The sequence below is a fragment of the Mesoplodon mirus genome (genome assembly GCF_964341445.2).
Source record: "Mesoplodon mirus genome assembly, chromosome: 5".
Classification (NCBI taxonomy): domain Eukaryota; kingdom Metazoa; phylum Chordata; class Mammalia; order Artiodactyla; family Ziphiidae; genus Mesoplodon; species Mesoplodon mirus.
Window position 1 is genome coordinate 47036956 of NC_138980.1, and position 26135 is coordinate 47063090.

Below are 26135 nucleotides of genomic sequence, written 5' to 3' on the forward strand. Positions count from 1 at the left end.
AAAGAACTTGATGTTGGTCTTGAAGCGGGTAAGAATACACCACCCCAAAATATGCCACTTTGGCCTAAGGGCTGTTTTGAGCTGTAGGCAATGGAGAAACAGAAAGACTGCAGAAGTACCCTCCCCCTACTTGCCTAAAGGCAGGGCGTAAATATTCCTTTGTAAAGGACTCCTCCCCTCCTACCAGGGTGGGCAATGTGACTCTTAATAACCAGACAGAACTCCAGACTCTTTATCAGCCCAGAGACAGCATAACAAATTTAACTAAATAACCTTTATCTTCCATTAGTTTCCACATATAGCTACCTTCCCACAACTTACCAGCCCTTGAAGCTCAAAATCCTCTTTGTCTTGTCATTTCTCCATAAATGTATTGCCTGTAGTTAAAATGGTATAATTCTCTGGGTCTGACTGCCTTCTAGTTTTCCTTTCATTTCTGTGAGGCATCCCATGGCCATATAAAATAAATATTTTTCACCTGTTAATCTGTCTTTTATCAGCTCAATTTGCAGTTTCCCAGCCACTGAACCTTAGAGAGTAGAAGAAAACGTTTTTTTCCTCCCTGACAAGTCTCTTAATGAGAAAAAGATAGTAATTGCCACTATTGGTGAAATATGAAGGAAGTCAGTGCTCTAAGACAGCACTGCAGAGGTGCCTGGTTCTGAAGATTCTGAAGAAAAAACTGGCAGTTACGTATTTTTCAAAACAGATATGGATGTTTTTCCCCTGTAAGCCTTGGATAGGTGTCTGTGAATCTACCCCAAACTGCAATAGGAACAAAACACGGTGGGCACGGATGTTCACGGCATCATGTAAGCAAACCCAAGTCCCAGGTCCCGGTAAATGGATCAATGATGCTCCAATCACTGACAATCTGACACAGCCACTTAGCAGGATACCCAGGGAGCTTTTATATCATATGAAGAAATGCTTACATACACACTGGAGACAAAGCATAAAAACAGGACTCAATACAGCATAATCCCAGAAAGGCACAAACAAAACAGCAGAGAAAAGAAGGAAGTTCATCAAAACACTCAGAGATCTTCTCAGATAACTGGAAACATGTAATATCCTTTCACTTTCTAAATCTTGCCAATTTTTATAACAAGAATAGGTGGGGGAAATAAATATGTCCATTTAAAATTAAATTTTCTGAGGAGACTTCTGCTGCCTTCTCGAAGATGGAGCAGACATACACTCCTTTAATTCCCCCCACTAAGTACAACTAAAACCCCAGGAAATTATATATTAAAAAAATACAGCAAACTCTCTCTGAAAGGTGGAGAGAGGAAGGCACACCAGCTAGGGACCTCAGACAACACAGCGAGGAACAACAGAGTGGTGAGTACCCTGGTTTTTCTTTCTGCCTCATACATCAAAACTTGAAGCTGAAGGAGCAGGTGACCCCAAAATACCAACAGGCACAGATAAAAATACAACCCTAACAAAAGCCTGTTCTCTCAGCCACAGGACCAGGAAAGTAGCTAGACAGACAATAACCGCTCTAGTCCAGCAAGCACCACAAAAAAACATGGCCCCCCTGGGCTTCCCTGGTGGCGCAGTGGTTGAGAGTCCGCCTGCCGCAGGGAACACGGGTTCGTGCCCTGGTCCGGGAAGATCCCATATGCCGCGGAGCGGCTGGGCCCGTGAGCCACGGCCGCTGAGCCCGCGCGTCCGGAGCCTGTGCTCCGCAACGGGAGAGGCCACAACAGTGAGAGGCCCGCGTACTGCAAAAACAAAACAAAACAAAACAAAACATGGCCCCCAACCTCGCTCATGCTAGCAGAGAATGAGTGGGAGCCTAGATTTCCACCCTCACCAGGCTGCAATGAAGTGCCCCAACACCCTCACTGGTGGTCTCAGTGAAGGCCAAGGCCAAGCAGAGAGCTGGGATTTCCATCCTGCTGACTAATAACAGTTCTTCCCCCACACAACCCCAACACACACTGTATCAGTGGAGACCACATGGGGAGCTGGAACTCCCAACCTCCCTCAGAAGCCCAAGACATTTTCAAATGAATCAAATAAAGGTACATTTGTGGACTTCCCTGATGGCACAGTGGTTAAGAAGCCACCTGCCAACGCAGGGGACACGGGTTCGATCCCTGTCCGGGAAGATCCCACATGCCGCGGAGCAACTAAGCCCGTGCGCCACAGCTACTGAGCCTGCGCCCTGGGGCTCGCGTGCCACAACTACTGAAGCCCGAATGCCTAGAGCCCGTGCTCCGCAACAAGAGAAGCCACCGCAATGAGAAGCCCACGCACCACAACGAAGAGTAGCCCCCACTCGAGGCAACTAGAGAAAACCCGTGCACAGCAATGAAGACCCAACGCTGCCAAAAAAATAAAAAAGGTACATTTGCCACCAGCGGACTTATCCTAAAAGAATGGCTAAAGAAAATTCTCTAAACAGAAAGGAAACAATGAAAGAAGGAACTATGGAACATAAGAAAGGAAGAAAGGAAAAAGTTAAGTCAAAATATGAGCAAAGGCGATAGGCTGTCCTTCTCCTTTTTAAGTTTTCTAAATAAATATCTGATAGTTGAAGCACCAGTTATAACATTGTCTGACATGGTTGAAAATGTCTGATGTGGTTCTAAATGTATGTAGAGAAACTATTTAAATCAACTGTATCATAAAAGGAGGAGGGGAAAGGGATGTAAAATTTTGTGATAAGTTATGTATATTTAATACCTAGAGCAACTGAGACAGGAAGGAAGGGGGAAGGGCACAACCATTAAAAAAATGACACAACCATTAAGAAGAACAGGATACCACAAAACCCGGTTAGAACTTACGAGGCCCAAGATGGTGGAAGATCTGACTTCCAGTGGACCTTGAGCCTCATTACACGCTCCTTGTAATACATCAGCATATGCTAAATGACACACCCACGGGCACATAACAGTTCTGAGGCCAACCATAAAAGGCCAAAATAAGGGGCGGTGGCGCAATTCCTGGAAATCTCTGTCCCTTCCCCAAAATAACTGGAATAATCCTCCCACTCGTTAGCCTGTGAAATTACCCAGCCCATAAAAACTAACCACCCCATATTTCAGTGCCACCTCTTGCCCTCTGAGAAGGCCTACACTGTCTGCGGAGCGTGTATCTCTTTAAATAAACCGCTTTCATACTACTATGGCTCGCTCTTGAATTCTTTCCTGTGCGAAGCCAAGGACCCTCACTTAGTGGCTGTCCCAGGAACTCCCCCAAGACCTGGGACATGACCATCCTCTCGTGCCCCATTTTTCCTGCAACACAATCACTAAAAAGCTATATTGACAAAGATTCTTTGCTTGACCAAACTTTAGTCAGGCTCCTGAACCTTCCCCTGGGCCCATCTGTGCACTTCCTTGAAAAACTCAATTTTAGCATAAGTCAGTTTAACCAGAACGTCCTGTCTTCCACATCTGATTGGCTTCCTCATCCTAGGTGATGTCTGGTCACCCTGGCCTGTCTGCAGCAAGAAACCTGTCAGGTTGGTCTAGCCAGAATCCCTTCTATCCCTGATGCTTTCTCGTAGTAATTTTCCATCAACTGACCCCACCCTGCTCCTTGGCTATAAGCTATAAGTTCCCATTTGCCCATGCTGTATTTGGAATTAAGCCCCACCTCTCTCCTCCACTGTAAAATTCTGTTACAGTGGTCCCTATACCTGTCAAGATGGTCCTGAATAAAGTCTGCCTTACCATCTGTAACAAGCATCATTGAATATTTTTTTAACAATATAAAGATATACACTTGACAATGCACTAGGCAAACAGAAATGGAATTCTTCGAAATGTTCAAGTAACCCACAGGAAGTCAAGAAAAAGAAAACGAAGAAACAAAAAACAGAATAGAAAAAAAAAACCAGAACAGACTTAAGCCCTAACGTGCCAATAATTACATTAAATACAAATGGTCTATGTACATCAGTTAAAACACAGTGATTGGCAGAATGGATTAAAAAACATAACCCAACTATATGCTATCTAAAAGAAACTCACTTCAAACATAATGATACAGACAGGTTGGAAGTGAAAGGGTGGAAAATATTTAATATGCAATTATTAATCAAAAGAAAGAGTAGCTATATTTATATCAGATAAGGTATGTCAGAATAAAGAAAATTATCAGAGAGAGGGGGACATTACATATAATAATAAAAGGGCCAATCCAACAAGAAGGCATAGCAATCCTATATGTGTATGTCTCAAACAAAAGAGCTGCAAAATATGTGAAGCAAAAACTGACAGAACGGAAAAGAGAAATAGACAAATCAACTACTATAGTTGACAAATCAGCTACTATAGTTGGAGACTTCGACATCCCTCTCTCAAAAACTAATACAACAATCAATTAGAAAATAAGGATACAGAAGAACTCAATAGCACCATCAACAAATAGGAGCCAATCAGCATTTATAGAACACTTCACTAGACAACAGCAAAATGTTTTGTTATTCAAATGGCCACAGAATATATACCAAGACAGACCATACACTGGGGTCATCGAAATCCTGGAAGGAGAGGAGAAACTCCCAACAAATTTGAAGGAGTTGAAATAATACAGTGTGTTCTCTGAAAACAATGGAATTGAACTAGATATTAATCAATAATAGAAAGGTAAGGGGAAAATCTCCAAACCCTTGGACATTTAACACTACACTTCTAAAGTGTGATAAAGAAGTCTCAAGGGAAATTTAAAAATACATTGAAGTGACTGAAAACAAAAATACATTGTATTATAATCTGTGGGACCTTGTTAAAGCAGTAAGTAGCTAAACCAGGGAAATTTATAGCACTAAAATGCTTAAATCAGAAATGCTAACATTTGAGTCTCAAATCAATTATCTAAGCTCCCACCTCAAGAATCCAGAAAGGGAACAGTAAAACAAACCCAAACATGCTAAATGAAGAAAATAATATGAGAGCAGAAATCAATGAAATTGAAAACAGAAAAATAATAGAGAAAAATCAATGAAATAAAGAACTAGTTCTTTGAAAATATCAATAAAATTGAAAACCTCTGAAATGATTGACAAAGAAAAAGGCACAAATTTTCAATATCAGGAATGAAACAGGGATATCACAGACCCTGCTGATAACAGAAAGGATGATAAAGGAAAACTACAAATCACTCCACACACAAAAATTTAACAACTTAGATGAAATGAAACAATTCTTTGAAAAATACATACTATCACAACTCATCCACTATGAAACAGATAGTATGAATAGCCCTATAACCACTAAGGAAGTTTAATATATAATTAAAATATCACACACAACCCACCCCACCCCCAAACCTTCAGGTTCTTATAGTTTCAGCAGATAGTATGAATAGCCTTATAACCACTAAGGAAGTTTAATATATAATTAAAATACCACATACAACCCACCCCACCCCCAAACTTTCAGGTTCTTATAGTTTCACTAGAGTATCCTACCAAATGTTCAAAGAACGAACACTAATTCTATACAATCTCTCTTAGAAAACAAGAAGAGGGGACACTTCCCAATTCATCTTCTGAAGCTAGTATTACCCTGAACAAAACTAGGCAAAGACAGTAAAGAAAACAAACAAACAAAAACCACTGACAGGTATCTCTCATCAACATAGATATAAAAATCCTTAACAAAATAATAGCTAATAAAATTCAGCAATATATAAATAGAATTTTATATCATGACAAGAAGGCGTTTATTCCAGGGAAGCAAGGCTGGTTCAATATTCAAAAGTCAATCAATACAATCCGTAATATTAACAGCCTAAAGAAAATTCACATGATCATATCAACTGAAGTAGAAAAGGTTTTGACAAACTCAACAATCACACATAATAACTCCAGAAAAACAGGAATTAAGAAACTTACTCAGCTTGATAATTTATTTAAAATTTACAGCTAACATTATACTTGATTGTGACAGACTGAATACATTCCCCCTAATATTGGGAACAAGGCAAGGATGGATGTCTGTCCCCGCTGCTGCTATTCAACATTGTGCTGGGAGTTCTAGCCAGTGGAATGAGGCAAGAAAAGGAAATAAAAGCATTAAAACTGGAAAGAAAGAAAGAAAGAAAACTGCCTTTATTTGCAGATGACACGACTGTCTACACAGAAAATCCAGGAACTGTTTAAAATAAAATAAAAACCCAAAACTCTCCTTAAACTGATGTATGAATCCAGCAAGGTCACAGAATAGAAAATAAACATACAAAAATCAATTGTGTTTCTTATACTATAGATGGATGTGTTATCATCAAAATTAAAAATAAAATTTAAAATTGCTCAAAAAATGAAGTACCTACATATAAATCTAACAAAACACATACAAAATTTATATCTAAGAACTACATAACAGTGATGAAAGAAATCAAAAAAATAAGTAAATGGAGAAGCATTCTGCATTCACAGACTGAAAGATCCGGATGATAAAAATGTCAGTGCTCCCCAAATTGATATATAGGTTTAACAAAATTCCTATCAAAATCTCAGTTATACCCTTAATAGATATGGACAAGATTATTCTAAAATTCACAGAGAAAGGCAAAGGGACTAAAATAGCTAAAATAATTTTGAGAAAAAAAAATTAAAAAGGAGGAATCAATCTACCTAATTTCAAGACTTAGTATATAGGTACAGTAATCAAAATTATGTGCTATTAGTAGAGAGAGAGACAAATAGATCAATGGAACAGAACAGAGAACCTGGGAAAAGACCCACACAAATATGCTCAATGGATTTTTGATAAAGGAGCAAAAGCAATTCAGTGGGGGAAAGAAAACATATTCAACAAATGGTGCTGGAGCAACTGGACGTCCACCGGCAAAAAAACATGAACCTCGGGCTTCCCTGGTGGTGCAGTGGTTGCAAGTCCGCCTGCCAATGCAGGGGACACGGGTTCGTGCCCCAGTCTGGGAAGATCCCACATGCCGCGGAGTGGCTAGGCCCGTGAGCCATGGCCCGTGAGCCATTGCCGCTCAGCCTGAGTGTCTAGAGCCTGCGCGTCTGGAGCCTGTGCTCCGCAACGGGAGAGGCCACAACAGTGAGAGGCCCGCGTACCGCAAAAAAAAAAAAAAAAACATGAACCTTGACCTAAGTCTCACACCTTATACAAAACTTAGAGATCATGGACTTAAATGTAAATGGATTACAGATCATGGATTAAATGTATCATGGACTTAAACATAAAATGCGTACATAACTATATAACTTTTAGGAAAAAACAGGAGAAAATCTTTGGGATCTAAAACTAAGCAAAGAGTTCTTAGACTTTACACCAAAAGCATGATCCTTAAAAGGAAAAACTCACAATCTGGACTTAATCCAAATTTAACACTTTTGCTCTGCTAAAAACTCTGTTAAAGGGATGGAAAGACAAGTTCCAGAGTGAGAGGATATATTTGCAAAACACATCCAACAAAGGACAAGTATCTAGAATATATACTGAGCTCTTGAAACAACAGTGAAAAAGTAAATGGTCCAATTAGAACACAGGCAAAAGTCATGAAGAAACACTTCACATAAGAGGATATTCACATGGCAGATAAGCACATGAAAAGATGTACAACATTATTAGTCACTAGGGAAATGCAAATTTAAACCATAATGAGATATCACTTATCAGAATGGCTAAAATTAAAAAAGTGACAACAAATGGTGGGAGGATGTGAAAAATGTAGATCAGTCATACATTGTTCATAGGAATGCAAAATGGTACAGTCACTCTGGAAAAGGATGTAGTAGTTCCCTGAAAAACTAAATATGCACTTGCCATTCAACCCAACAACTGAATGCCTGAGCATTTACCCCAAAGAAATGAAGACCGATGTTCACACAAAACCTGTACACAAATGTTTACAGCAGCTTTATGCAAAATGGCCCCAAACTGGAAACAACCTAGACGTCCTTCAACGGGTAACGGGTTAAACAAACTGTGGTATATCCAAACCAAGGAATTCTACTCGGCACTAAAAAAGGAATGGACTACTGATACGTGTAAAACCCTGGCTGAAGCTCCACAGAATTAGCTGACAGTCAATTCCCAAATGTTACGTATTGTATAAATCCATTTATATAATTTTTTTGAAATGACAACATTACAGAGATGTAAAACAGATTAGTGGTTGTCAGAGAAGGATGAGAGCATGGGATAAAAGAGAAGTGGGCTTGGCTATAAAAGGCAACATGAAGGATCCTCCAGTGAAGCAAGTGATCTGTATCCTATATGTATCAATGTCAATATGCTAGCTGTGATACTGTATTATATTTTTACAAGATGTTACCATTTAGTGTAAAAGTACAAGGGATCTCTTGTTATTTCTTACAACTACATGTGAATCTACAATTGTGTAAAAAAATAAAAAATATATAAACTTTATGTGCAGCCATGATCATAGCAGCATTATTTATAATAAAAGGTGTGTCCATCAGTGAATGAACAGATAAACAAAATGCATTACATACATACCATGGATTATTCGGCCTTAAAAAAGAAGGAGATTCTGACACGTTACGTCATGGATGAACCTTGAGGACATTGCGCTAAATGAAATAAGTCAGTCAGAAAAAGACAAATACCGTGGGATTCCACTTATATGAGCTGTCTAGCGTAGTCAAATCATAGAAAAAGTAGAATGGTGGTTTCAAGGGGCTGGGGGTATGAGGGAATGGAGGGGAATTAATTACTTAATTTGTGAGGAATTTCAACTTGGCAAAATGAAAAAATACTGGAGATTGGCTACACAACAATGTGAATATGTTTAACATTACCGAACACTTAAAAACACTACTGTACATTAGAAATGGTTAAGATACTAAATTTTATGTTGTACACATTCTACCACAAATGAATTTTTTTTAAAAACTAAAAAAAAAAAAAAAAGACCTTCACAATGGTGATTTCTAGTGCACTAGGCAGAAACTATCCTCAATAGAGTGATAAAACAGCATTGTTTATCAAAATCTACATTTTCCTTTCACAAGATGAATACCAAAGCTCATTAGATATTAAATTCACAGTATCTCCTTGTGTGTCATACTGGTCAAAGGTATCAAGTTTTAATAAGAAATATGAGTTTCATCTCCTTTGGGTCATTTGTGTTCAACTATCACAGTACACAGTAGATGCTGAAACAGGTGTGCTGAGCACTAGGGCCCACGAGTACAGCGCTGAGGGAATAGAGACACCCCATCCCATGTACCCTGGTTAATTCCTTCCTATCCTGAGCCCTCTCTACTCCCCAAGTTTAAAGTCTTATCGAATGCACTGTGCGGACAGCAAACTTGAGATGTGTTTCCTGTGCACCTACTGTCCTTCAGTCTTCCAGCTGCCAGGGAACCAGAAACAAAACGAAGTCCATACCTTCACACAGCCCATTCTTGTGGGAGGAGGTGACTCTGTGGTACAGTAACTAGATTTTATGCCAGCCAATGGAAAGCGTTAGAAATAAAAATGAAGGGGTATGGTGGGAAACCAAGGCCGAAGGCAGAAACTGGGCTGAAAAGAGGTGGGTGAGAGCACCTGCCAGACCAACACCAGCCCCTATCCTGTGAGGACACCTGAGAAAGTAAAAAGTAAGCCTCGTGAGGGAACATGGAAGGGGAAAATGCAGAGGAGATTCCGTAACAACTCACTGCACGGTTGTGTGACGGTGCTGAAATAATCTGTGCTTTTTTCTTCCATTTCCTAATATTTCTGAAATAGCTACTACTGTGATTATTATTAAATTTTAAAAAATACCCTATGAAGTAAAAGAGTGAAGAGGTCTCTCTTTTTTCACAGGAAAGGAACTCTAAGATGCCGAGAGGACAACAGACGAGGACTCCAGGGCATTTGTTTTCCACCATCTTTGTCTGCACAGAGGCTCCCGAAGATGACAAACAAGCCAGCATGGTGAACAGCCAGGACTACACAGGCAGGAGGGATGCAAAAGAGCATTTTACAAACTCATGCCCTTCCTGTATTAGTTTTTCTCTGCTAGGGCTGAACAACCTGTGGGGCAGACAGCAAGCTGGCTGAGATCCTGGAAAAGCTGCCATGCAGCTTAGAAAGAGGCAAATATGGGATTCTCAAAGACCCTTGAAGAAATCACTCACCGGGGGCAGCTGGAGGGCAGTCACCTGCTGTGTGTCCCTCAAACTCGCTTCCTGAAGAAGGGAGGTGTCTTGCAGGACTGAAAGAGATCAGAAATGGATAGCTCATAAAATCCTGGGTCTCTTTTTTCACCTGTAGAAAGAGGATTACCAGATGATGCACATAAAAAGCACCTGTGGGACTTCCCTGGTGGTGCAGTGGTTAAGAATCCGCCTGCCAATGCAGGGGACACGGGTTTGATCCCTGGTCCAGGAAGATCCCACATGCCGTGGGGCAACTAAACCCATGCACCGCAACTACTGAGCCTGCACTCTAGAACCGACAAGCCACAACTACTGAAGCCCGCGCACCTAGAGCCTGTGCTCCGCAACAAGAGAAGCCACCGCAAATCACAATGAAGAGTAGCCCCCGCTCGCTGCAACTAGAGAAAGACTGCACGCAACAACAAACACCTAACATAGCCAATAAATAAATAAATAATTTAAGTAAAAAAAAAAAAAGCACTTGCAAAATAAGGATTTCTGTCATTTTGCTTTCAGACATGTCAGTGGGGACAGTAACAGGGAGTGCCTGTGTTCCAGTTGGCTCTGCCACCAACTAGCTATGTGACTCCCTGCAGGTCCAGGGACCTCAGCTGTATCATCCACAATACAAGGGAAAAGAAGGTTAAAGCTCCATGGAGTAAAAGGGGTAAGAGCTGTTAACAATTAAGATTACTGTGGGACTCCAGTGTCATATAAATTTATACATTTATAAGTTTATAAATTGCAAAGCTCTTTAAGAAAGACTATTATCTCTAACAGATGCTCCTGGAAGAGCACTTCCCACAGTGCCCAACCACCATCACTCAAAATGTGTACACATTGTAGTACTGGGATCATCTCACTCTCCCTTATCAAGGGCCTCTGCTACATTCTCGTATGATTTCTCTCCCCTGACCAGCACATGCCCAGGCTTCTGCAAGAAGTAAGCCACACACCTGGCCCACGGTGCAGCCATGTCAAAATGAGCTGTGTTTCAAAAGGTACTCCTTTCACAGAATAAGCTGCACTATCATCTCTCAGTTTGGAGAAAATCTGGGAGGTTAACTGCAGCTCATAGTGTGAAATCAGTGTCAAAGCTAACATCAGAAGCCAGAGTTCCTCACCTTTCACACCTGGGACATAAAGCTTTCGGCAAACAGCAGGGGCAGGTGTGGCTATTGGGAACAACAGCCTGAGACAGGAGCCAGCTCAGACCAGCAGTGACATTTGGGTGGGGTGTGTGTGAGGAGAATTCCCCACGGAAGGCAGCCTCATCACTCTGCTGCCAGAAGCTCAGGCTAGGTGGGCATGGATTTGAGGAAGGCATGTTTTAATTCTGCTCTCATACCTACCACCTTCTGGGGTGTAAAACACAGCCCTACCCTATCTTTCACCAAGATAAATGAGCACATCGATGCTTTAAAGATTACTTTGTGGCTTCCCTGGTGCCGCAGTGGTTGAGAGTCTGCCTGCCGATGCAGGGGACACGGATTCGTGCCGCGGTCCGGGAGGATCCCACATGCCGCGGAGCGGCTGGGCTTGTGAGCCATGGCCGCTGGGCCTGCGCTTCCGGAGCCTGTGCTCCGCAACGGGAGAGGCCACAACAGTGAGAGGCCCACGTACCGCAAAAAAAAAAAAAAAAAAGATTTACTATGGACAGCTTTCAGCCTCTAAACAAAATCTATATTTTGGGGAAACGCTTCAAGATTAGGAACCATATGGCTTTTACTGGAAGTGCTTCACAATGATAAATCACCTGAATGTTTAAGGTGTCCTTAATAGCTAACTCTCATCATGCCTACTTTGTCCATTCATTATTGCTCAAGGAAATGGAAGCACTGACCCTTTTGACCCAAAGCCCATCCATGGTAGCTGGATTATCTCAGAACTTCACCAGGAAGTGAGTAGGCTGCTACAGTTCCTGAAGCACCTCCTCCTCCTGAGGGTCCTGTCATGGCCATCATCAACCTGCATAACCCAGGCTGCTTGCACATGCGTTGTTTATTTGGGCAAATGGTTGTTTCTCATGCCTGTGGTTATGGGCTGAATTGCATCCGTGACAAATTCATATGTTGAAGTCCCAACCCCCAGTACCTCAGAATGGGACTAGATTTGGACATAGGGCTTTTCAAGAGATAATTAAGTTACAATGAGGTAATTGGGGTGAGCCCTAATCCAATATGCCTGATGCTCTTATAATAAGAGGAGATTAGGACACAGACACACAGAGGGAAGACCACGTGAGGAAACAGGGAGAAGTTGGCTGCCTAGAAGCCAAGGAGAATCAGGTCTTAGGAGAAACCAACTCTGCTGATACCTTGATCTAGGACTTCCAGCTTTCAGAACCGGGAGACAATAAATTTGTTGTTTAAGCTGCCCAGTCTGTGGGACTTTATTATGGCAGCCCAAACAAACTAGCACATCTGTCTTGACTTTTAACCAAAGAGAGGCTGGAGAGTTAATTTGATTTGTACAGAAATCAGTATAGTTTCACACATAAAGAAATGTAATATGTAACTTTTAAAAACTGAAAACCTTATTACAATGACAAGGACAACTTCTGTGAATCATAATAACGCATTCCTGCTCTCCTCATACTTTCTTTTTCCATCTATAACTGTAGCACAACTGTATCACAAGTCTGCCCAAACTAACCCTCACACCCTACAGGTCACTTCCTTCAAGCTGAGAGCACCACTTCTTTCCATGATGATTAATTAATTCAACTAGAAATCATGGGCAGGAACTCCCTTGTTGTCCAGTGGTTAGGACTCCATGATTCCACTGCAGGGGGTACGAGTTTGATCCCTGGTCAGGGAACTAAGATCCCGCATGCTGCATGATGCAGCAAAAAGAAAATCAAAAAAAAAAAAAAATCATGGACAGCTCAGGCCCCCTGTTCAGTATTTTATGGGTATCCAGGCATACCTCATTTTATTACACTCTGCAGATATTACTTTTTTAAAAAACTGAAGGTTTGCGGCAACCTTGCATCAAACAAGCCTACTGGCACCATTTTCCCAACAGAATTTGCTCACTTCATGTTTCTGTGTCACATTTTGGTAATTCTTATAATATTTCAAACTTTTCCATTATTGTATTCATTACGGTGATCTGTGATCAGTGATCTTTAATGTTACTATTGTAATTGTTTTGGGGTGCCGTAAACCATGCCCATATAAGACAACAAACTTAACTGATAAATGTTGTGTGTGTTCCAATGGCTCCCACACTTCTCTCCCTCTCCTCGGGCCTCTCTATTCTGTGAGACACAACAATACTGAAATTAGGCCAATTAATAACCCTACAATAGCCTCTAAGTGTTCACATGAAAAGAAGAGCCGCATACCTCTCACTTTAAATCAAAAGAAGAAAAAATTAAACTTAGTGAGGAAGGCATGTCAAAAGCTGAGATAGGCTGAAAGCTAGGCCTCTTGCACCAAACAGCCAAGCTGCAAATGCAAACAAAAAGTTAGTGAAAGAAATTAAAAGTGCTACTCCAATGAACACACAAGAAAGCGAAACAGCCTTCTTGCTGATATGGTGAAAGTTTTAGTGGTCTGGAGAGATCAAACCAGCCACAACATTCCCTTAAGCGAAAACCTAATCCATAACAAAGCCCTAGTTCTCTTCAATCTATTAAGGTTGAGAGAGGTGAGGAAGCTGAAAAAGAAAAGTCTGAAGCTAGCAGAGGTTGGTGGTGTAAGGGGAAAAGCCGGTCTCCATAACATAAAAAGTCCAAGGTAAAGCAGCCAGTCATCCAGAAGATTTAGCCAAGATCATTAAATGAAGGTGGCTACACTGCACAACAGACTTTCAGTTTAGACAAAATAGCCTTATATTGGAAGAAGATGCCACCTATAGGACTATCAGAGCTAGAGAGAAGGCAATGCCTGGCTTCAAAGCTTCCAAGGTCAGGCTGACTCTCTTGTTAGGTGCTAATGCATTTGGTGACTTTAAGTTGAAACCAGTGCTCATTTACAATTCCAAAACTCCTAAAACTTCCCTTAAGAATTATGCTAAATCTACTCTGTCTGTGCTCTATAAATGGAACAAAGCCTAGATGACAGCACATCTGGTTACAACATGGTTTACTGAATATTTTAAGCCCACTGTTGAGATCTACTGCTCAGAAAAAAAGATTCCTTTCAAAATAGTACTGCTTTTTGACTAGTCACCCAAGAGCTCCCTGATGAGATGTACGAGACTAACATTGTTTTCATGCCTGCTAACATAACATCCATTCTGAAGCCCACAGGTCAAAGAGTAGTTTCAAGTTTCAAGTCTTATCATTTAAGAAATACATTTCACATGGCAATAGCTGCCATACACAGTGATTCTTCTGATGGATCTGGACAAAGTTAACTGAAAATCTCCTGGAAAGGATTCACCGTTCTAGATGCCAGTAAGAACATTCACGGGAATTCCCTGGCAGTCCAATGGTTAGGACTCGGTGCTTTCACTGCCGGGGCCCAGGTTCAATCTCTGGTTGGGGAACTAAGATCCCAAAAGCTGCGTGGCACAGCCAGAAAAAAAAGAAAAAAAAAAGAACATTCATGGGAAGAGATCAAAATATCAACATTAACAGAAATCTGAAAGAAGGTGATACCCATCCTCATGGATAACTTTGAGAGGTTCAAGACTTGAGTGGAGGAAGAAACTGCAGGTGTGGTGGAAACAGCAAAGAGAACCAGAATTGGAAGTGGAGCTTGAAGATGTGACTGAATTGCGACAATCTCATGATAAAACTTGAATGGATGAGGAGTTGCTTCTTATGGACGAGTAAAGAAAGTGGTTTCTTGAGATGGAATCTACTCCTGGTTAAGATGCTGTGAAGACTACTGAAATGACAACAAAGGATTTAGAATATTATATGAACTTAGTTGATAAAGCAATGGCAGAGTTTGAGAGGACTGACTCCAATTTTAAAAGGAAAGAAGTTCTGTGGGTAAAATGCTATAAAACAGCATTACACGCTACAGAGAAATTGTTCGTGAAAGGAACGATTCAATCGATGAGGCAGACTTCATTGTGGTCTTATTTTAAGAAATTGCCAGTCACCCCAACCTTCAGCAACCACCATCCTGATCAGTCAGCAGCCATCAGCATGGAGGCAAGACCCTTCACCAGCAAAAAGATTTCATTGTGCTGAAGGCTCAGCAATAAAATATTTTCAATTAACGTATGTACATTGATTTTTTAGACATAATGCTATTGGACATTTAATAGACTAAAGTGTAAATACAAATTTTATATGTACTGGGAAACCAAAATTTCATGTGACTCACTTTATTGAGATTATCTCCACTGGACAGACCAGGAAACTGAGGTTTGCAGAGTTTAGAAGCATGCCCCGGGTCATACCTGGAGGATTCAAAGCCAAGTGTATCTGCTGCCAAAGCCACCTGACTGTGGCCATTAGTGCATTTTGTACAGATATTCAGACACGTCTAGCCAACATCCATGCTCCAAGTCCTGAAGATATCACCCTATCCCCTAGGAAGCATTTTTATATTTCTTTGCAATATTATAACAATCCTGAGAGCAGAAGTTGTTTGGCTGGGGAAAGAGAGGTTCAGAGAGACAAGAGGACATGGCCATGCTCAGCTCCCCACACAGGCCCTACTGGGACAGCGACGGTGCCCAGCTGTCCCCAGACCAACAAAGCCCAGAGGTGCGTCCTCAAAGAGACAAGATGATGCAGCCTCAAAAACACCTACCCATAGTAGAGGTCCCTCTGGGCAGACCTGGCACCCATGAAGAGGATACTCTCATGAGATTCTGATTGAATTGCTCTAGGGAAGGACCAGATGCTGAAAATGGTTCCAGGATACTTAGGGGGAAGGAGAGAACTAAAAATGTCAAGAGCTACTTCCAAGTGCACAGGACTAGGTACAAACACCCCTTCCCCACTCCCTTGGGCTTCCTACCTGGGTCCCCGCTGAGCTGGCCCGAGAGTCTGCTTGGAAGCCCGGGGCCCTGAGCCAGGGCCATGGGCTGGGCGTCCTGGCTCTTTGCAAGGTCACTCTGGGGTTCTGCTGGAAGCCGCTCCTGCTCCTGGTCTGGAGGGCTGTCCCCATCGTCAATCACCACGGGGTCTTCACAGTGCTTGAGCTGCAATCCCAGAGAGGGCTTTTCAGAGCTCGGTGGAGAGGTCCCTGGCCAGATGAGGACCAGCAACTGTGCCAGGGACTGGCAAACCCCTCCCTCCCTGGGCCTGCTGACTGTTGACTCTACCACTAGAAGCTCAGTCCCAGGCTTGTACATGGCTATAAAGGGGGGGGGGTAACATAACCATGCCACCAATTAGGGCCTTTAGGGAATGGAATCTGCTTTTTTAGAAAACCAAACTTCAATGTGGGCATAACCGAAGCACACAGCTCTAGATGGAATTCCTCATCCCTGGCCAGGGGATGCGTGACCCCACCAAACCATCAAAGCACAAGGTGGCCCCCCTTTCCACATCTGCTGCCCAGCCCCACTCTCTCCCTCTCCCTTCCCATCCTCCCAGCCAGCCCAGCCCAGCTCCCTCTGCTCACCCATTGCCAGGGTCTCCCCGGCTCTCGTTCCAGTGCCTCCACAGCAGCCACAGCCTGATCGCCACTCTCAGGTTCCTGGGCCCGCACCCAGCCCTGGATCTCCCGGGGCAGGATGGCCAGAAACTGCTCCAGCACCAGCAGCTCCAGAATTTGCTCCTTGGTGTGCCTTTCAGGCCGCAGCCAGCCCCGGCACAGGTCCCAGAGGCGGTGCAGGGCTTCCCGGGGGCCCGCCGCCTCCTGGTAGCAGAAACGTCGGAAGAGGCGGCGGGAGGACTCGGGGCTGGGAAGCTCACCCTGGGGGCTAGGGTTCTCTCCCGGCGGGCTCCTCATTTTCCTGGGCTCCTCACTTTCCTTCGGAGCCAAGACTCGGGGGCACAGGGCTGTGGGCATGATGGGATTTGATGGGGGTCAGCAGCAGAAGACGACCCTATTTCCAAACAGAAATCACTGGCTTCAATGTTCTGGTCTCCTGCAGTAGTTTTTTGGGGGTGGTGATGGGAAAAGTGAAAGAGCCCACAGAGACCAGCCCTTGGGAGAAGCCCTGGGACATGTGAGAAGTGTCAGTGTGGATGATCCTTATACAAAGGGAGAGAAGGAATGACCCCATTCCCAAAAGCATCATTTTGTGATTCCCCTAACTGGGTGACTGGACAAACAAGGCGGGGAGTCCAGGAGAAAATCAGTGGCATTTCAACGTGGCACTGGCGTTCCAAGCATCCCAGGAGACCAACCGGGCCGCATGCAGGAGAGAGATGTAATTAACGCTCTGTGGTACCTTCGGTGTCCAGGTCCTCCTGGAAAGGACCTGAAATGGATGAGCTGAGAAGGCCGCTATCTTGAGGCTTCAGAGCCAAAGGCACCGTCCTTGCCCTTGAGACCTTTACAAAATGAGCTAGAAGGACAAAGACAGACATGCACAGGAAAAGTCTTCAAAGCTGATCCAGGAAATTCATCCTGCTGGTGGCTAGGGCTGACGATCAGTGCTAGACACAGACTGAGAATCAGCCTTGCTCAGTGGAATATGCACTGGGAAGCAGGGAATAAAGCAGACAGCCTAGAAGATCCCCAGACAAGAGATGGAGAAAGTCAAAAGAGGCAGCCACGTCCTGAGTTTCTTACAGAAAAATAACATTATGTATTTAAAAACATCAGTGCTTTCAGATGAACCTCTACTCAACTCACTAAAGTCTGAATAGTAAACTTTAGCATATATTTAACGATGTCTGGACCTTCCACCTGGCCTCCACCCATCTTGCCTTCTCTTCTCTTCAAACCACAATGAAGAAAACCACACACACCTCACAGACCTTTCTCAGGCAGAACAGAGGTTGGGCACTCATGGCACAGCCTCCACATCTGCAGGGTGGGGCTCAGGGGCCCTTGCACCTCCCCAGTGAACACATACAGAGCGACATCAGAGAGTAGCGGCCACTACTCAAAACTATGGGACCCAGGGAAAAGGAATGGCACATGGGGTCGCACACAGTCCCCCCACCACCACCATAAGGCCTCTGAGATCCTTGGACATGGTCACTTGCCCTCCTCACCAGGTTTATGAGGCTCCCCAGCATGCTAGCACCTTAATCTTAACAGCTCAGTGCCCCCACCCCCAAGGGTTCCATGCAAAACGCAGGCCTCATTCCCATTTCACAGGAAGACAAGTGTTCTTCACAGAAGAACAACAAAGCCACTGAATGGCAATCAGAAAACCCCAAAGCTCCATACCCCTTTGCTTTCCAACATAAAAACAAATACAGACTGGCATAAAAGGACTCTGAGGGTATCTGGCTGGACACACTACAGCTTGCCCCGCCTCCGGATTTCCTCCAGTGTCTGCTCCTGCATCTGACACCCAATCTCAGCCTTACTCACTTGCCACGTTCCATGAACTCAGCCATCACACACCTGCAGGGCCTCTAGGTTCCTCAGGTCTGCACCCAACCTGTGCCCCACCCTCAGTCCGTACTCAGATACCAGCTCTCGGGCATCTGGCTCTAGGCTCTGCCCATCATCCCTAACCAGACAGCCGTGTTCCTGTCACCCTAGCACCTGGCACATAGGAGTCTCGGAAATGATGTGTGATGAATGAATTAACGTTGGTCCCAAGAGGATCCCACAGGGGGGCGGGGCATGCTTAAAGAAGCTCTAGGCGGAGGAACAGAACTGGATCAGCAGAAAGAGGAGGGGATGGGCATTTTATGCCAGGAAAAAGGGCAAGCCTTTCCTCGCTCCAGATCTCTCTCCCTTTTCCCTCTCTCCCTTTCCCTCCCTACACATACACACAACCACCTCCACTTTACCCAGTTCCCGGATCCTCACCTCACAGCCTGGAACTCCTTCCCTGCGTCTAACTCAAATCCCTCCTGCGGCGGAAGTCTTCGGCAGCAGCTCCTCATCCTTCCAGCCCGGTCCCCCGGGTGTGCTTCCTGAGGCGGGTTCTCTGCAGAGGCCACTCCGTCCCTGGCTAGCCGAGCCCCCGTCTCCTGCTCATCCAGAAAACCACGGCTCCGCTTAGGAGGGAAGAAATGGTAGCAAATGGAGGCGCCTGAAAAACAACATTTGTGTTGTCTAATCCCCCTCCCCGGAGACCCACCGCACGGCTCCTGGAAGCGAGGCAGGGCGCGCGGGCCACAGAAGCCTGAGCCGCCTGGGCCGCACTCACCGCCGCGCCGCGTCCCAGTTGGCGGGCCGTGCAGGCCTGACCGCCTCCGGAGCCCGCCGGACGCGGAGGAAAGGAAAGGCCGAAGCCCTCCGGCTCCCTCCCCTGGGACACTTCCTGCTCCGCTCTAGGACCGGGGAGGTCTTCGCATCTCAGTGGTTCGCTCCTCCGCCCCCCGGCCGAGGTGTGCGCTGGGGGTGACATCCGACACCCCCGGCCCGGCCCGGCCCGGCCCGGCCGGCGCGCCCCGCCCTGCCACGCCCCGCTCAGCTCCGCTCGCGCCCCGGCCTAGGAGCTTGGCCGGGGGCTTTGTGGATCAACCACACCGCCTCTGCCCTGCCTCCCGGCGGGCTCGCGCGGGGGCCGCGCGTCGAGGCGGGGCGGGAGGCCGGGGCGTCGAAGGCTCAGCTGGGACCGCGCCTGGAGGCGGGTGGCAGAGCGGGAGGGGCAGAGAACACGGTCAGCAGGAGGGCTCGCGCGGGTGCGCCCTGCCGTGGACGGCCGCTGGTGTAGGAAGGTTGGCCTGGGGGCTCCTCTCTTCGCTGTTCTGCCCCTTCGGACTCCCACACGGGCTTGGGGACGCCCGGAAGGGACAATCCTGGAGCCGAGGCTGAATGCTGGAATTGGGAGGGGGAGCGGAGGAAGAAGGCTGCCGCGCACAGTGGGCCGCTACATTTCAGAATCCCGGTGTGACCACCCCGCACCCCGCGTCCTGTCAGGTCCAACCCCCCTTCCAGCCAAAACCCCTCCTCTAGGTCCGGCCCGCGGCCGCTGAAGAGACGAGGAGGACTGGAGAAAGTAAGACTCACCTCCCCGATTCGTCGTCTATCGGATGCCCAAGGTGTAAGCTCCGGCTTTTGGGGGGTTTGCGGACTTTCACAGCGGCCCTAACACATCCCTTCTGAGCATCAGGACAACTCTGGGGAGTGCGCAGAGGGACTTTGGTCAATCCCGGCCCCCAGTGGGTGGTCGGAGTGCTTATTGCTCCCTTAAGTGTAGGGTGTGCCTAGCTGTTCACACTGAGGCCGAGGGACAGGTTAAGGGACTTTGACTTGAAGTCGAGGGCCCGTGAGGGGCAAGAAGAATTAGGGCCTCTGGACCTCTGGATAGGGCTCCTTGCCACTGCCCTATGCTGAACATAGCTCAAAGGCTCAGAGGGGTCTTCCTGGGGTCATCCTTAATCTTCCAGGTTCTTGGGTTTGGGAGCAAGCATGTACCGGGTCCCTGAGCAGGCCTGATGCCCACCAACCCTTCTCTTTCTTCATCTGCCTGGCCCTGAAGTTGGACTCCCCCACGGAAGAAGGCAAAGAAATGTCTACGTCTACTAGAGGTGATACACTATTACAGATAAATGATTTTTCTCAGATCAAGTAGGACAATACCAGTTCCCTGAAAGAAAGTGGCCTGGTTGAGCAGGTGGGAAAGAGGTGGATGCACTGAGGAACGGGATTTCTTAGCAGTGTTGCTTTCCTTATTCCTTGGACTTGGGAGCCTTTTGTTTCTTCCTCTCAATTATGAATAATCACTCCTGAGTAGGGGAGTTACTGGGAGCCACTATTTGCCGTATGCTTGGATTCTGTGACTTTTGCAGGAGATGGATGGAAGCAAAGGAGTAAAGCTCATTTTTATGTAAAGTGATTGTTCCCCCAAATACAGCCAGATGCAGGCAGGGCCACCCAGAGTTCTTACCTGGAACCTACAGATACAAGTGGGAACCACCCCCTTCAGATCTGACTCAGCGTTAACAGGATTCATGTGCACCCCCTTCTCAGGAATACCAGCCAGGCACCATGGCCTGGAGGAGAAGCTGGGGAAGAACCAAGGATTCGCCAAGGCAGGTCCGACTAAGGTACTTTGGCAAATAGCGCAGCCTGCTCTAAAAGTCCAGATCCTCTACCTGGGTTCCCAGCCCTGTGACTGGGCAGGGAACTACCTGTTGAGTGTTGGTAATTTGTGCTCACAGTTCTGCCCACTGCAGTTCTAAAGCAGATAAAATGCAGGGCCCAGAAATTCCTAGCACACAGCATCAGATCAATCCTCCCTGCCCTGTCCAGTTCCTTCCCCTGAACTGACACCTCCCTGTACACTGTTATCTCGTTGAAGCTTTGTGTTTATTCTGCATTTCGCTTAGCACAGGGGTTATGAGTCAGAGCACCTGGGTTAAAACCTGCTTCATCAATTCCTAACCAGGTGATCTCAGGTATACTTAACCTTTCTGCGCCTCAGTTTCCTCATCCAGAAAAAGGATGATGCTGTCTACCTCGTTAAATGCGCGGGACCATTCGATCGTTTACCAAATGTGTACTGAGTACCTACTAGGCATTCATTATGCTAGGCTCCATTCCAGGTTCTCAGGGTGCATCTGTGAACACAATTGGCTGAGGGGATGGGTGAGAGGGGCAGGGCGGGCAGTTAGCAAAATCAATAACATGATCTGCTATGTTGATCCATGCTGCAGAGGAAAAAGAAAGTGGAGCAGCATCAGGTAACGGGTGCTGGGAATGAGCTGGTGACAGTCACAGTATTAAGAGGTCAGGGCAGATTCCGTTGTGATTGTGACATCTGAGATGAGGGAGTTGATCAAGCCCAAGCCTGGGTGAGATCAGGGTCCCAGGTAGAAGCCACCATGAGAGCAAAGGCCCTAAAGTTGTGGAAGCACAGTGAGGCAGCCAGTGAGCAAGTGCAGTAGGGTGTCAGCTCAGGGTGGAGGTGGGCAGGCAACTGGAGGCCATGGGAAGGAGTTTTCCTTGACACGAGATGGGATTGTGACAGATACCACTAGTGAAGCAACAGAAAGAGAACCCTGAATGTCAATGCTGCTCAAGGACCATCGAGCCATCTCACACTTAATGTATACATTTCATTTGGTTTATATTATGTTGCCTTATGAAAGGCTTGCTGTGTGCCACCATTTGTTTTAACCTTGGGGAGACCATAGTGGACAGAAGATCCTGGCTTTTAGAAGCTGGAAGGGGAATCAGATGGTAGTTGGCATGAAAAAAATAAAACAGGCTAAGAAGGATCCTGCTGGGGCAGTCAGGTAGGACCTTCATGAAAAGGTAACATTTGAGGAGAGAGCAGGTGGAGGGCAAACTGAACAGAGGTGTGTAGAAAGAACATTCCAGCAGAGGGAACAGCATATGCAAAGGCCATAAAGCAGGAGGCTTGTCCCCCTGCCCTGGAGAAATGGGAGGCTGGAATGGAGTGAATGTGGATTTTACACTTAGAGGGTTTCAAGTGAAGGCATGGCCTGATGGGACTTTGATTTTACGTGATCACTGTGCAGAACAGATTGGAGCTGGATGGAGGAGGCAGAGGCCATGTTGGAAGCAGCCACAGAAATGCAGGCAGGACATGGTCCATTCCAGAATCAGCTGGTGAACAGTGGTGATTTCCCCCATGGTGTGCTGCTGGGTGTCAAAGGAGTGAGAAACGGCTGTAGTTTTGGCCCCAATTGGGTGATTGGAGGGTCTGCCTAGGAGACTACAAAGCAGGTTTCTGGGAAGGGTTTAGGAGACAAAGATGAGTTTTGGACTTGCTGGGTCTGAAATGCTCAAAAGACAAATAGTTATGACTGTCCAGGGAGAAAGCCAAGGCAGGAGGTAGAAATCTGTTGTCACAGCATGGAGCAGGAATTGAGACCCTGGGATGGACAAGTGCAGATTGAGAAGCTGCCTTGGAGAGGGTGGATCTGCCACACCAGCTTTGGAGACTAGGAAGAGATGAGGGAGATCCAGAGGGGGAGGAGAAGAAGAAAGGGGGAAGCGGGGAAAGGGAAAGGAGAAGGTGCAGCCACCATGAGCTGGAGAGAAATCTGGGCAGTGCCGAGCCTTGGAATCCCAGGCAGGCAAATGTGTTTCAAGAAAGAGGGATAGTCTGTGAAGATAAGTGCTGCTGGAAGAACAAATTAGATGAGGAAAAACACCGATAAGAATACTGACCCTAGTATTTGGTATAGAGGGCCCCTGAGCAGAGCAGAGGTGGTAGAGCTGCTGGGATGGAGTAGTTTGGAGAGAGAAAGGAGGTGAGGGAGTGGAGACAATTGGGCAAGAAAAAGTGGCAGTGGCCAAGGGAGCACGGGTCCCATCTTAAGGATGGGAGAATTACAGTGTGTGGCTTAAAAGAAAGAGGGGCTGGGCAGGAGCCAAGGGGAGCAGTGAAGGGAGAGGAGAAGGCAAAGTGACCTCTGGGCCCTGAGGCTGACGGGGAGCAGGTGAGTGGAAGTCCATGGTGGACTTCTGAATACTCAGACACTTTGGCAAAATAAGAAACAGGGTGTGATGATTTATTTTATGCATCAACTTGGCAAGGTCAGTGTGCCCAAGTATTTGATAAACACTAGTCTAGATTTGCTGTGAAGATATTTTTTAGATGAGATTAACATTTAAATTAGTAGACTCTGGGGCATCCCTTGTGGTGCAGTGGTTAAGAATCCGCCTGCCAATGCAGGCGACGTGGGTTCGAGCCCTGGCCTGGGAAGATCCCACCTGCTGCAGAGCAGCTAAGCTCGTGCGCCACAACTACTGAGCCTGAGCTCTAGAACCCATGAGCCACAACTACTGAGCCCGTGAGCCACAACTACTGAAGCCCACGCGTCTAGAGCCTGTGCTCCGCAACAAGAGAAGCCACCTCAATGAGAAGCACGTGCACCGTAACGAAGAGTAGCCCCCACTCACTGCAACTAGAGAAAGCCCGAACGCAGGAACGAAGACCCAATGCAGCCAAAAATAAATAAATAAATAAATAAATTTTAAAATAAATAAATTAGTAGACTTTTAAGTAAAGCAGATTATCCTCCATAATGTTGGTGGGCCTCAACCAATCAGTCTTTAAGGGTAAAGACTGAGGTTTACACACACACACACACACACATCCTATTGGTCTTGTTTTCCTGGAGAACCCTGACTGATCCATGGGGCCCTTGGCTAACAGGGAGGAGCAGGAGATGGTAGAGGTGCGAGGGCAGGAAGAAGACATGACACGCTCACCTTGCAGAGTGGAAAGTGAATAGGCTGTAGGAAAGGAAACCATAAATTATACCAAACGTGGAAAGTCAACTGTGCACCATGAAGTACCATGTGTAGCTTTCCTAAAACCTAGTATCTACATATGGGAGGGCAGCAATTACATCTTCCCCTGGGGAGGAGGTCATCATTCCACAGAATATGCTTGTGGACCGATGACAAATACAGGTGTATAAGATGTGCCACCTCGCCGTCTGGTTCCTGGACCAGCCACATCTGCCTTACCTGGGAGCTCATTAGAAATAGAACCCTCAGGCCCCCAAACACAGCCTGCATGGTTAGCCAGATACAAGGGGACTCTCTAGCTCTTTGAAGTTTTGGGGTTTTTTGCCACGCCTCATAGCATGTGGGATCTTAGTTCCCTGACCAGGAATCAAACCTACGCCCCCTGCAGTGGAAGCGGGGAGTCTTAACTTCTGGACCGCCAGGGACGTCCAAGCTCTTTGCAGTTTGATAAGCTCTGTTGTAAAGGGGTCAGCATGGTTCTGGGCATAGTAGATGCTCAATAAACTGTAGCTTAGACTAGCAGTTCTAAGACTAATAGTGCTGAATATTACTGTGACTTATTCACAGGCGTCCAGGAAGCAAGGACAGCAGGGCTCTGACCTGGTCCCCAGTATCTAGCAGAGGCTATGGCTGGTAAAAAGGGCTTAGTGAGAATCCATTGAGTGAAGGAATTTGGCTTAATTTTCTCGCAATACAGGCCTCCCAGCTGTCACATGAAGGCTGCTCATCTATTTTCATATTTTGTTTTGTTTTGTTCCTTTTGCTGAAGTCAAAAAGACTTTGAGAACTACACAAAGGCCAACATAACCAACTACTTAAGGGCTCCAATGAAAGCACCTAAAATGACCCAGTTGTTCCCTGGAAAAAGGTGCCATCCCTTTCCTCGAAGTCACATGTGGATGCTGTGGTCAAAGAAACAAAGCCAAAGCGCCAAACATCAGTTTGGGGGGCTGTTGATGAGCACTGGGGTGTTAATACTGACTCATCCAGACCACCAGGGACCAGCCTGTAGTTTGGCAAATTCAGTTAACTGAAACAACCAGATTTATTGTACTGGTGCCATGAGGGAGGGGGCATAGAGGATGCTGGAGTGAGGCTTGATAAAGGAAGAAAGAAAGTGTCTTCTTAAGGTCTGTTTGCAGCTGAAGGTTGGAGGAGGACGGTACCAGGGAAGTGGGGTCACTTCTGCTTTGCGTGCTATTTAGAGGTGGGCTCAGGAGGGGTGGGGTTAACTGAGGGTCAGGGGTTGTCAGGAGGTGAGGGTAATTTAGCCGTGGAGTCATAGATGAGTGCAGCAAGCAGATCTGGGGAGTCAGTGGTAAGAAAATAAGAGTCACTCCAAGACGGGTGCATTGTGGCATTTCACAGCTGCTACAAAACCTTAGGGAAGGCACATTTCCTGTGGACACACAGCTGCTTTACTGTGTGTCTTCTTTCCTGCCTGTTCTTTTCTCTCTCCTCACTGATTTTCACAGTTTTGCTCCTGGACAGGCTTTGACTCTTTTAGGAGGGAAACAACCTTGCATTCAAGTTACTTAGATTCTAGGAGGCAGTGGATAAGTTTCTCCACTCATGATAGGATGACACAATACCTGGCTCACATGGATCAAACAAAATTTTTTACATAAGTACCCAAGCACAGAGCCAGAGATCCTTAACAGGTACTTATGCATCATAGTCCCCTTTTCCTCCTCAATTAGCTGCACATGAACTTTTAAACTTTTTAGTGTTCGACACCTCCTATTACAGTGTATCTCAGTTTGCTTTTCTGCTATTGAACACCTGGATGGCACCACATA

The 26135-nt window shown here is 45.8% G+C and overlaps 2 protein-coding genes across 4 annotated transcripts in view; one reads left to right on the forward strand and one right to left on the reverse strand.

Moving 5' to 3' along the window:
* Positions 1-19547, reverse strand: part of ZNF496 (zinc finger protein 496) — a 40816-nt gene extending 21269 nt beyond the window's left edge. For 2 of the 3 annotated variants that reach the window (XM_082620279.1, XM_082620277.1), the window contains exons 1-6: positions 19310-19547; positions 18967-19192; positions 17423-17539; positions 16648-17074; positions 16039-16222; positions 10088-10164 (exon numbers count right to left, since the gene is read on the reverse strand). In XM_082620279.1, coding sequence (XP_082476405.1) covers positions 10088-10164; positions 16039-16222; positions 16648-17037 — 651 coding nt within the window. In that variant the 5' untranslated portion in view covers positions 17038-17074; positions 17423-17539; positions 18967-19192; positions 19310-19547. The remainder of the gene's footprint in view (positions 1-10087; positions 10165-16038; positions 16223-16647; positions 17075-17422; positions 17540-18966; positions 19193-19309) is intronic. The other variant, XM_082620278.1, reaches the window with a different exon arrangement.
* Positions 19548-19761: 214 nt separating this feature from the next.
* Positions 19762-22785, forward strand: LOC309805331 (uncharacterized protein; the record flags this gene model as incomplete). The annotated part of the gene is made up of 4 exons (XM_082623257.1): positions 19762-20149; positions 20588-20636; positions 21079-21155; positions 22593-22785. Exons 1-4 carry the CDS (start codon positions 20139-20141, stop codon positions 22783-22785), a joined length of 330 nt encoding a protein of 109 aa, XP_082479383.1. The 5' UTR covers positions 19762-20138.
* Between the last annotated feature and the right edge of the window lie 3350 nt (positions 22786-26135).